Here is a 12468-nt window from a genome sequence, read left to right as displayed (position 1 = left end):
ACGCACCTTGGTCCGAGAAGTTCCGTCCTTAGAACACACTTTGGAATCGATTATTACAGTGGCATATCCATACGTTTACAATTAGTAGAAAGTCAAATCGCCTCTAAATCGTTCATGCATAGAGCTTTGCCGGTGGAACGGAAATTAATCATAGAAGCTTCCCACCGGCGTGTGAGTAATTGAAACTTCCCCGGGAACTGAGATAGGTACCTATACGGGTAGAGAAGTCATCTTTTATAATAATACCAATACATTAGATGTTTTTATAATACGTACTCATAGGTACATAATAGGTACTAGCTTTGTTGACGCTTTTTTAAAAGCGTCAGCTTTTTTTCTTAAATTGTTTATTAGCAATTCACTAGATTAAAAAAAAATATTATATTTTTAAAATATTTTTTGACAATGGTAGCCAAAACGCTGTCGTCGTGATGGTCTATATTTAAACTGTTTATAACGTCACGTTAACACTAAACTTTAACTGACTAAACGAATTAACATTTTCTCGTCTAAGTAGAGCAAAAGCAAAACTCAATGCCTACTGAGTTTTCCTATTTCAAGTCCATTTAAAGTTTATTTAAACTATCTAACTTTTCTAAGAGCAAAACTTTCTATATTTATCCAAAGTATGATAACTGCAATATGTTGCTCGTCTCATAAGCTCACGCACAGAAATGAGTAAAAATTCTCTTCTCCCCATTTTGTTGTAGTTATAGAAGTACTTAATGTAGAAGATATTTCATTTAACTTAGTTCACATAGCTCAGCGAGTCGCGAAGCTGAAGTGGCTACATTCGAAGAGATGGACGTTGGGGTCCGAAAGTACTGGAATGGCGACCCCGCACCGGAAAGCGCAGTGTTGGTCGAACCCCCACTAGGTGGACCGAGGACATCAAACGGATTGCAGGAAAACGCTGGATGCTGGCGGAGTCTGTTATGCTTAGAGGTTCATGCATGAGGCCTATGTGCAGACGTCTATCGGCTGATAATGATGATGATGTACGTTAGTAAATCAAATAACTAATGTTTTTATCATAATCATGATAAAAACAATTGTTACCTAAAAATTCTGGTCATTATCGAATACTGCTGACATAGGAATCTGGTGTATCGCAAATCTGACGAATTAAGACTTCTAAACTATGTTTGAAAAAAATGTTGCCCATTGTTATGAATAGAAGAGCAGGCGGATCAATTTTTATTAAAAACTAAACTGCATTCGTAAGCATAGCGCGCATTGTGGCCGAGAGTCTTTGGAATTTTATTAATTCCAATCTCTTTTTTTTTCATTTTCTTACGTTAGAAATATTTCTCAGTAAAAAGTTATTTTTCAAATCATTGCTTCAAGAATTTAAAATTGTATTCTATTAGTAATTTTATTTTAAATTTAATGCTAGTGTCTGGAATTCGCTTTTGATAATATCTGTGTGTTCAGATTTCAAATGGCATCTTAAAAACGAGTGAATAATTTAGGTGCGTCGGTGCGTCCTGTCTTACACAATGTCTGTATTATCAAGTCTTGGTCAAGCGCATGCCTCTTATACATTAACGATTGTCTGCAGCTTCGATTTTATATTCATACTCTCAGAAACAATACATTTGCATATGTTTTTATAATAAACAACCACATGAAGCTACTGAAATGTCTCTCAAAAAGTTCAAAGTGTTTATTAAACGCAAGCTTTTGGCTTATTATAGTATTAATGATTATGTTAATGATAAAAAAGCTTGGTGTTAAACTGTGTAATATGCGACTGTGTGCTTAGTTTTAAATATGTTTGTAAAATGGTAGTAAACAAAAACAAACCTTGGCTGAGTTTGTTGTGGGCTCTTCTCGGACCAAGGCGCGCTTGGAACCCTCGTAACTTTAGTTTTAAGTTTTCGACTATTATTACCACCATTAGATTAAATTAAATTATGACATAATCTTGTCTTTTCAAAAGTGCTTGTAAACTAAGCCTAATTGAAATAAATGAATTTTGATTTTGACTTTTGAATACTTTTTTCTGGATGAAGGGTTCCTGTTAAATATCAATGACAACTTGCTTCGACGTACACAGTTTATAGTGGTCTCAGACGGCAATAAAAGAGTTGCAACTTTGTTTGACTGCCTTGCTCCCTGACTTAAGTTTTAACAATGCAGTTACAGCGTTTAGACTCTCCATGTAGAGTTGTACATGCATAATTAATGCGCAAACTTGTTACAAGCAGCTTTATTTAAAAGTATTATAAAACTTAATATTACAATACATACTTACTTTTTACAGCCACCAGATCCTTTTTCTTGTCACTCCTGGTTCAGTGGTTAGGCTATGTGGCTTTGGATCACAAGGTCCCAGGTTCTAGGTATGGGTCGTGCAATGAAATGATTTATACTTTCTTCTTAGAATTTTGCAGCAAAAATAAGTTGGCGAGCACGTGGAGCCGTCGGTTCCAGTTGTGTGTCATTAAATTGGACTGATATAGATTAATGATGAACATTTCTTTACTAGATCTTCGGTTTAGTTTAAAAGATGGTTTTATTAATATTTTAGATAATTTAGTATTTCATGTTTCATGCATATATATTCATGGGGGAGAGTTTCATGCATATATATTCATGCAATATATATGCATGAAACTCTCCCTCGTGCCTCGATGAGCACGCAAAACCGTCAGCTCTGCGCCTGAGTTTATTCCGGCCGTGTCTGCCAGCGCCGGTTCGAAGTAAATTTTAGAATGGAGCGAGATCCAATTATGGCGCCTCTCCTGTTTGTTCCTAATAATATGTAGATTCCTATACCAAATTATGAGTGTAAAGTAAGAATGGAACGCGAAGATTTCGACCATACTCTGAGGTGACCGATTGAAAATCAGGCGCAGTACCGTCTACGTACGTCTAAATAAATTGAATTGAATTGAGTTGAATACGTTTGAGTAGGATTATCATTTAGGCGCTCTCTAGGATTTGGCGCCTGGAGCGACTGCTCCGTTCGCCGTATGGACGGGTCCCTGGTGTCTGCCATGAGCCGTCCATCGGACTATAGGAGATAGTCTCCAACGAAGTCGAATTTAATTATGTATTTGGTCTGAGGAGACAGTGAATAGAGACTGCACCTGTGCACGCATGCACTTGTGCACTATAATTTCCCGCGTACATCTCGTAGCTAATCTCATTACAAGATTGACTACCGTAGCTAAAGACGTTATTATAGTAGGAGGAAGGACAAACAGAATTCAGCTTTTATAGAATGGGGAATGTCTACATATTAAAGCTCGATACAAGGCACAATATTAAAATGACCGAGCGGAAATTCGCCTCATCAGATTAATACATGTAATCCGTTCCTAAAATACTGCCTTCGTATACCTACTCGTAACAAACGGATCAAAGTACGATTAATCAAAACCGTTCCCACGCTATTACCGTGTTTCAAACTGTATTGATTGGTTTATACTTGCTGAAAGCACTGAATCATGTTGCCAGCCAATGTATACCTAATTTCTCTAATACGCACTCGAAACGTTTTGTGCGCGTCTATATCTATTTAATAATAGACTAAAAGCCTGATGTACCGCTTCTAGCTGAGCTTCCAGATGAGCTGTAATAGTCCAGTGGATATGACCTGTGCCTCCGGTTCTGGAGGGTGTGGGTTCGAATCCGGTCCGGGGCAAGCACCATCAACTTTCAGTTGTGTGCATTTTAAGCCCCCAGCTTCGCCTGCCCCCACTAGGATAGCTACCACTGGACCCCTGTGCAATAGGTACCTACTAGATGATCAGCGTAAGACATTGCCCTATTCCATTCCACTTCCTGCTCTGTTCGAGAATACAACTCTGAACCCTCGCTAAAGAACCCTTTAGCTCTTTTTTTGTATTCTTTACAAGTTAGCCCTTGACCACAATCTCACCTTATGGTGATGATGCAATCTAAGATGGAAGCGGACAAACTTTGTTAGGAGTAGAATGAAAAACCACACCCCTTTCGGTTTCTACATGATATCGTACCGAAACGCTAAATCACTTGGCGATACGTCTTTTCCGGTAGGGTGATAACCAGCCACGGCAAACCTCCCACCAGCCAGACCAGGACCAATTAAGAAAACATCAATCCGCTCAGCCGGGGGACCCAGGACCTCCGGCTTGTAAATCCACCGCGCATACCACTGCGCCACGGAGGCCGTCAAAACAATGTAGGTACATGTTTGTAAATAAATTTATATTTTTTTTCTTGCCTTGTTTTACATTATTTAGAAATATAAAGGGAAATTTGCGGCAAATTGTGTTAAAGGTTGAAGGACAATAATTTACGCAGTCATTGTTTCAAACTTCAAAGGCGTTTAAGATCAACGCCAAGGCGTTAGTTCCAGGCTTTACAAAACGATTCTTTGTAAGCAAAGAGTACTGTTGTACTTCAGAAATTAATGGACTAGAAAAGAAAAAGTATTTTTGTGTGATGTGAGCTCGGGTTAAAAAAAAATACTTTTATAATCGATAAATCCGTTAATGTCCCTATTTGATTAAAGGCAGAATAACAGTTTTATCGATTTAAATTTATTTTTAACTGAAAAACATGGAAATCGGCAACACAGTCAATAAATTTTGATGTTTATTTTAAAGACCAAATAAATGAAGAGGTCAGCTGATGCTATGATGCTATCTAAATAAATGAAGCAAAGAAAATTTTGAACGATGATGGTCTGTCATAATTTTAAAATGGATACATTAAAATACTAATATCTTCCGGAATATCTTGAGGACAGGGTACATTTATCACATGGCCGCCGTACTTAAAAACCTACGCGTATAAACTTCAGTACACGGTGACGTTAAGCAATAAAAATTGTTATCTCGAACCTAAATTGGCCTTGTCTCTTTCGGAACAATATGATTGATGGATCGCCACTAAATGATGAAGAAGATGAGCGTGAGCGGATAGGTAAAAAACTCGCAGGTATTTTGTCGACGCAGGATTTTTTCGTTAGTAATTTAAACGAAAAAATGTACTTACACAGCATCAAAAACGAGAGACAACCGTACATTCGTAATGGTTATAAGTGTAATTTCAATGATCTATTCGTAGATCTTATTAGGACTAGAGCCGTGATAGCCTAGTGGACATAACCTCTGCTTCCGATACCGGAGGGTGTGGGTTCGAATTCGATCCGGGGCACACACCTCCAGCTTTCAGTTGTGTGCTTCTTCAGAAATTAAATACCACGTGTCTCAAACGGTGAAGGAAAAACATCGTGAGGAAACCTGTGTGAAGTCTGCTAATCCGCATTTGACCAGCGTGGTGAACTATTGGCCTAACCCCTCTCATTCTGAGAGGAGACTCGAGCTCAGTAGTGACCCGAATATGGGTTGATAATGATGATGATGAAGACTAGGACTAGAGACTTATATAGCTACTTCATATTATTTAATATCTTTCCATATACATATACATTAGTGTTACTATCGGTGTGACCGTTTTTGTTACCTACTTACATGTGAATTCCTTTGTAATTGCTATGTAATCTTAAATTATATTTAAGATAGCCCTAAAATTAATTTATATTTAAGGTATGTATTCTTAAATTATATTTAAGATTACATAGCAACGAATATGTTACTTAGATCTAAGAATAGAACGTGATACACAAACGTGCCAAAATTTATTATTCCTAATTTGTACCAGTCACTGCCTAACCAATTGGCGCCCAGACGTTTTGCAGAGGTCAAATGATGATTGCCCTCTGACAAAGCGATAGTAATCTGACCTCTTTTATATTCATTTGCCAAAAACTTTACTTTCTTTGAACAATCCTACTTTTAATCAGCCCTATTTAATGAGTATTTATTAATAAACTATACATTCTATTTAAACCGGTCAAGTAAAAGTTTTTGGCTGGCTTTGGCCGTGGCTAGTTACCGCCCTACCGACAAAGACGTACCGCCATGTGATTTAGCGTCCCGGTACGACGTCGTGTAGAAACCGAAAGGAGTGTGGATTTCATCCTCCTCCTAACAAGTTAGCCGGATTCCATCTTAGATTGCATTATCACTTACCATCAGGTGAGATTGTAGTCAAGGGCTAACTTGTAAAGAATAAAAAAAACCTACAGTGCACAGTGTAGGATTCCGTTGTTCTACGACATATTACGACAAGGGTAGTGATTTTAATATCCGAACGTAAAAACACTGTTAGGTCTTAATTTAGGAATTAAGTAAGTAAGTATAGTTCTACACATACCAATAATATATTATTGGTATGTGTAGAACTATGTGTAGAATATGTACTGACACGCTTAAATACAAAGAGGCTGAATAAGCGTGGCGTATCTATTCTGTGGCTTAGCTTAATCGGAACAAATTGGGGTGTTTGATTCCCCAAAGACCAATTTGCACTTACAGTATCCCTAAAACTGGTAATTTAGTGTGGTCACAAGTTGAGACACAGAGAAACAAGTTGGAACAGTGAGGGAGATAACTTTTTGTAAACGTTAAGAACTAAATACTGCGAGTACAACATCCTTGAAACTGCCAACTTATCATTATATGTGATTTTTAAAAAGGTAGTGTAAAAATTGAAACTTTTGTTAAAAGTGATATCATATTGCTTGAGAATGTAGGTATATACTAAAGAATATACGCATTTGGAAGTGAAAATCACCGAATGCATCTGAGTGAAATTATCTATTCTATCTTATCTATTCTTATTATTGTATATATTCGTATCTATTTTTGTTATTGTTGTTTTATATATCTTTTTTTTGTTGTTGATCTTAGGTGATGAGCATTTAATTGTTTACGTTATTTATATACAATACTCGCGGCGTGTTCTCCATTACTGAGGGTCTACTATATCACATTAACTATGTTTTCCCGTACGATGACGCGCCATGCTTGTAGAGCTTCGTGTATACTTTTTTTGCAGCATATTGTGTAGTGGTGGTTCAGATTTGATATGACCAACGCATCGGACGACGTCCTCGAGGTCTATTTCCTTTCACTATACCAGTTTAAGTTATCTTCGTCTCTCCTGGCAATGTGGACGAAGAATCGAAGTTAGTTAGTTATTTAAGTTTAATAAATTGTAAAAAATGTGCATCTAAATGACGGACGTTCTTTATAAATCGATCAGCAGATTTATGAATCGCGGCAAAAATACATATATAGGTACGTAAATATATAGTGGGTCAAATAGAGACACCATTTCTAACACTCTTATATTAGCTTCTCTTGTAACTATGTATGTAAGAAAATCTTGAAATCTTAATTTGATTCACTACCCGGTCTTCCATTAGGATGAAATTTTGCACACGCTCTGAGTTCTGATGACAATACATGACTACCTCAGAAACGTCATTACAAATCTATATATATAATATGGCGGCCTCCCCAAGATGGCGGACTGGCTGTTTGTAATCCACCCCCATGATATGGATATAAAATGAAAGGGTTTGCTGTCAGGAATACGAAAATTAGTGCATGCTAAAAGCGTGTTTTTTAGTTTTTTAAACTATTAATATTTGAAGAATAAACACTATAGCCACCCACAGACATAATAAACTATAGGTACAGGACTGTATAAGAAGCTCCACATAAACATCGCCGGCTACAGAACAAATTAAGATAGTTTGCTCCCGTGAGACTAATGTGCATTTACCCTAAAACAAATAATTTAGTGTTGAGTCCGCGCATAAACAAGTACCTACCTATAGGCATAGACCTCCAGCGCTCGATAAGAGCTTTTATTAATGAGACTTCGAAACTTACCACGATGCTATTGCAATTTCGTTAATCGAGCAAGGGGTTGGAACGAAATTAGCGGTTCATCTGAAGTCAATCATTCTTAGTGAACGATGAATCGTGAGCGTCGTAGAAACAAGAGATGGATTAAAATTCACGCTTCACTGAGCTAAAAATCGATTCTCTTTGTTGTGAGGACTTAATAATATGAAATCATACTATGAGTACCTAGTACCTATGTAGTTATTTAAAGAGCAATTCGTTTCGAAGCTCTTTAATAATCCTTTATTTAGGAGTTGGGATTTTTCTACAATACCAGCATTAAAAGAATATTTGAGATACTTACCTATCTCAGCTAGTCTTAAATATAACCAATAGTGCCGTTCCCCTCCAACTAGTCGGAAAATACTGTGTTAGTACGGCAATCCAACGGGCGGGGATCGAACCAGCACCTCTCGGTGACGAGTCCGGCCTCATTAGCACTGAGCCATTAATGCAGGCACACTAACTTATTGGATGGTGAGTGGCTAGCATAACATGAGCAACTACCTCAACTGGCAGTGATTTTTATGTTTTTTTCGATCTTCTAGAGTGGTTATTTCAACGAAGTTAAGTAAGGTTAAGGCCGAGGTTAAGTCGATCTTATTACTCTCAGTCTTTATCATTAAAACATGGTCTGTTACAAAGGCAAACGCTCACTCTTACCCCATTCCTATTTAGTATGTAGCTTACTAAACTTCAAGTGTTTCTTTCTTGACAAAGCATACGCCCCCAAAGACATCTGATCTGTATGTCTGATCATAATATGGGAAATTTAACTTATGTAATGGTTAAGTTATTAAAATTAAACAATTTTACAAATTTTCATAAACAACCTTTATCATTAACTTTGTACATTGACAAGTGTTCCACAGTTATAACTACTTATTATATTATTTACACTTATTCGTTTAATATTTGGCAACAATCTTGAGCTTAAATTATTTAACTAAATATTTAAACAGTTTGCGCAAATCTATATCTAATTAGCAAATATTAAGTTGAGAATTTTGTTTAATAATAAAATAATTTTGAATGTCAGAGAAACAGATGTATCGGTAAATGTTATTTCAAAAATATTAGATTATTGCTTTTCATATTTTTCTGATTATATTAATATTTCAATATAATTTCTATGGATTTAATTAATAGCAATGACAATCTTTTTTTCTAATATTGCAATAGATCTGACACTTAATTTAAGCATATTCACCTATTTATTTACAGAATAAGTTAACTTGCAATCCAAGAGCCTGAATTGGTCAGACCTTTGTCATTTTATTGGTCGGACCATTTCAGCAAGGCCGTAACTACCGCCGTATCAGCTGTATCAATGATACGTGGCCTCCGGACTACAGGGGCCCCTTAAGTCAGTCATTGACGGTCAATTATTCTCATGTTTCTGCAGCACAAACGGCAGCGAAGACGTTTCATAAGGCGAACCGTCATGCACGCAGTAACCAATACACGATCAGCTATAGTCGTAGTTGCTGCAGAAACGTGAGAATAATTGATCGTCAATGGCGTGCATTACGTGTGAAAGCAAAAACTAGTAAAATGTAATCCACAATCACACTATATTTGGTGGAAATACAGCCATTTGAAAAACCTCGAAAAATTTGTATTTTACGAAAATTAAGGAACTTAATTTTGGAAATAATTATTTCGATCTAAAATTTTAACATAACTTTTCGGGATTTGCCGCATATCTGTTGGGCCCCCCCAACTAATTTTGATACAGGGCCCCTCAAAGGCACGTTACGCCACTGCTCCGCCTGATGTTCTACTAAGCTCAACTTAAAAGTATAATAAAATTATAATTTCTAAATTGACACATTAGTGCCAACCACCTGGGCATGCCAAAAACCCTCAAATCAACCCTCCCGCTGCGGGACATTTGAGTACACAAGCAACCGGCGGTCAGGGCTCCAGATTGAGGAACCTCCTCACAATACCCGCAGTTTCAAGAATCACTGCCTTCTATATCCGACCCTTGATCCAACAGTTAAGCTTCTTGAGGTGTTGGTCGAATATATATGTATATCGAAGCTTTTGGCTAAAAGACCTTTGACTGAAACTATTACCTTGTTACTATCATTTTTATGTCATAAAAATATAATATAGTTGTCTATTCATGTTTATATTAAAATCAATAATTTTATTACACAACAATTAACCTATTTAAAAAAAAACAAGTAAATCTTTTATTTTTGGCACACATTTCATATTGGCATTAACCTTGTTTCCAGGTAGATTATACACATTTTTTATTTAATTATAATTATACAACCGCTTGCATAACTAAAATTGACTTTTGTTAGATATATTTTATCAAGAGGTATTTAGTGTATAACTAATATATACTTATAAATTATTTGGAATCTATCACTTTAAATTAGTTACTGAGCATATTGGCACCTCCTCCATTCCTCTTGAATTTACATAAAAATAACAATTTTGTAAAATGAATGTGAGTCACTATTACCTTTTTACTAGGCTTTCGCTAGTGCTATAACAAAAAACAATATAACTTCCATGTACTTAAATAAAATTCAAATTTATTCAGTTACAACCAACGATTTTATACTATTACATATGCTACGTGCCGAAAAACTCATTGAAAAAAGTGATTCGAATTTAGCTACTCCACTGAGCGCAAACATGCACAATTTTGTACATATATTGTCTTTTTAAAAAGAATATTTGCCATATTTTTAAAAATGACCAATATTCCCATTCCCCTCCAACTAGTCGGGAAAGACTGTATTAGGAGTGGGTACGGCAATAGACCAACGGGGCGGCGATCGAACCACTACCGATCGATGATGAGTCCAGCCGCTCTTACTGGTGAGCTATTGAGGCTTTTTAACACTTCCTGAATACACAACTCGACATTGTAGACAATATTTATATATTATTTGTTTATATAACTTTCGTTGTTTACAATGCTAATGAAATTAAGACAATTAACCACTATTGTTCGCCTCAGTTTCTCGCGCTGACATATCTATAGTATACAATCTTTGGTTGCAACCTTATTTTGTATGTAATTACGTCAACATAGGCACCTACTTTTGAGCAATAATATACACCATAATATTATAATTTAAGAATAGATCCATGTTAATAGTCATCTACTAAACTGAGCGGCAAAAATTATATCGTTGATATTGAAATCAATAGATATTTACCTAAATCAAACTTATCTTAAGATAACAATCGTCTAAGTTGGAGGCTTTAACGGTGTGTTGCCGACGTGAAGGTTTTTCAGCTGAGGCAGCAAAATGGCGGCGGTGGCGATTGTGGTCACTAACACGAACACGGCGAGAAGTGCGCGGTCTGCGACCACGGCCACCTACAAAAAACCATAATTATCTGTACTAATATTAAAAAAGGCCGTGATAGCCTTCAAATTCCGAGGGCGTAGATTCGAATCCAATTTGGCGCACACACCTCTAACTTTTGTTGTGCATTTTAAGATATTAAATATCACGTGTCTCAAATGGTGTAAGAAAAACACTCTCTTCCTTTTTTGGTTTCCTGAGGAAACCTGAGTGAAGTCTGCCAATCTGCATTGGGTCAGCAGCGTGGTAGACTATTAATCTAACCCCTCTTATTATAAGAGGAGACTCATGCTCAACAGTGAGCCAATTATGATGAATATTATAAAGCTGAAAAGTTTATGAGTTCGTTTGGTTGAAGGCGACAATCTCAGAAAATACTGGTTCGAATATTTTTCGTGTTGAATAGAAAGGCAATGATATTATTATTAGTTTATCATCACGATATGACTACTTAATAGGAGCGGAGTATTAAATACTAGCAGACGCTCAGAGATTTACGGGGATAAATAATAGCCTATGTTACTCGGTGAAGATGTAAATTTCTATAGGTAATTGGTATTGGCATTGGTAGAATTGGTAAGTATAGATAAATTAACTTAAACGATTCCATGATGCGTTAAGTTATACAGTATTAAAATCCGGTGTGAGATTTGTCCCATATGCGATATCAGAAAAACAATAAAAATATTATACCCCCAATTTAATGGTGCGTTACTTTCGCTGTGAATGGCTACGGAACCACAATCCGAGATTTACGTCGCTTTATAGTGTTTTGTGGCTAGTTCGGTGGTAGTATTTTACTTATTGTTTATTTTTACGACGGCACGCTCCACGTTTCAGTGTTTTTACGTGGCTAATAACGATTCGACAGTTCTTACACCAACATCCAACACATACTAAGAATTAGAACATTATCTAAATAAAACTAAACATGATTTAGAATCAATTAAATATTTTCAATACCCTAACAATAAGGTCTACCCTAAGGTCATAGCGTATTTGAAAAATCCGGCACTAGCAAGCTAAATCTTAGAGTTCTTCGTATGGATTTGTATGGGCATGCGCTCACTACATCAACTCCGTGCCATCACCAGATCGCCTCGGTCGCGAGGTGTCCACGCACCGACCGCGAGTGGACCACTCGATGATAGCTCGCTGTTGACATGCTTGCCTCGCGTGAACCGCGAGTTGACAACGCGGTGTCCACCCGTGGTTCACCTAACGACTCTCGGGATTTCATTGACCACGTAAGGTTCACTGGTGGACAACGCGGAGTCCACCCGTGGTCCACCTGTCGACGACAAGTGGACGCATAGCGACGAGGCGGTGCGGGTCGGGTCCCGGGTGGGTCTAATGAGCTACGACTTTAATTC

At 36.9% G+C, this 12468-nt stretch overlaps 1 protein-coding gene across 1 annotated transcript in view; it reads right to left on the bottom strand.

Annotated features, from left to right (window-relative positions):
• Nucleotides 1-8564: 8564 nt before the first annotated feature.
• LOC112051801 (neuronal acetylcholine receptor subunit alpha-10-like) overlaps nt 8565-12468 on the bottom strand; it is a 70670-nt gene continuing 66766 nt past the window's right edge. The window contains exon 11 of the mRNA XM_052882052.1: nt 8565-11106. Within this exon, the coding sequence (XP_052738012.1) occupies nt 10975-11106 (132 nt within the window). The 3' untranslated portion in view covers nt 8565-10974. The remainder of the gene's footprint in view (nt 11107-12468) is intronic.

Source organism: Bicyclus anynana, chromosome 1 (genome assembly GCF_947172395.1).
Source record: "Bicyclus anynana chromosome 1, ilBicAnyn1.1, whole genome shotgun sequence".
In the NCBI taxonomy this organism is placed as follows: Eukaryota; Metazoa; Arthropoda; class Insecta; order Lepidoptera; family Nymphalidae; genus Bicyclus; species Bicyclus anynana.
Note: the sequence above shows the minus strand (reverse complement) of the source record. Positions and strands in the feature narration are given on the sequence as shown.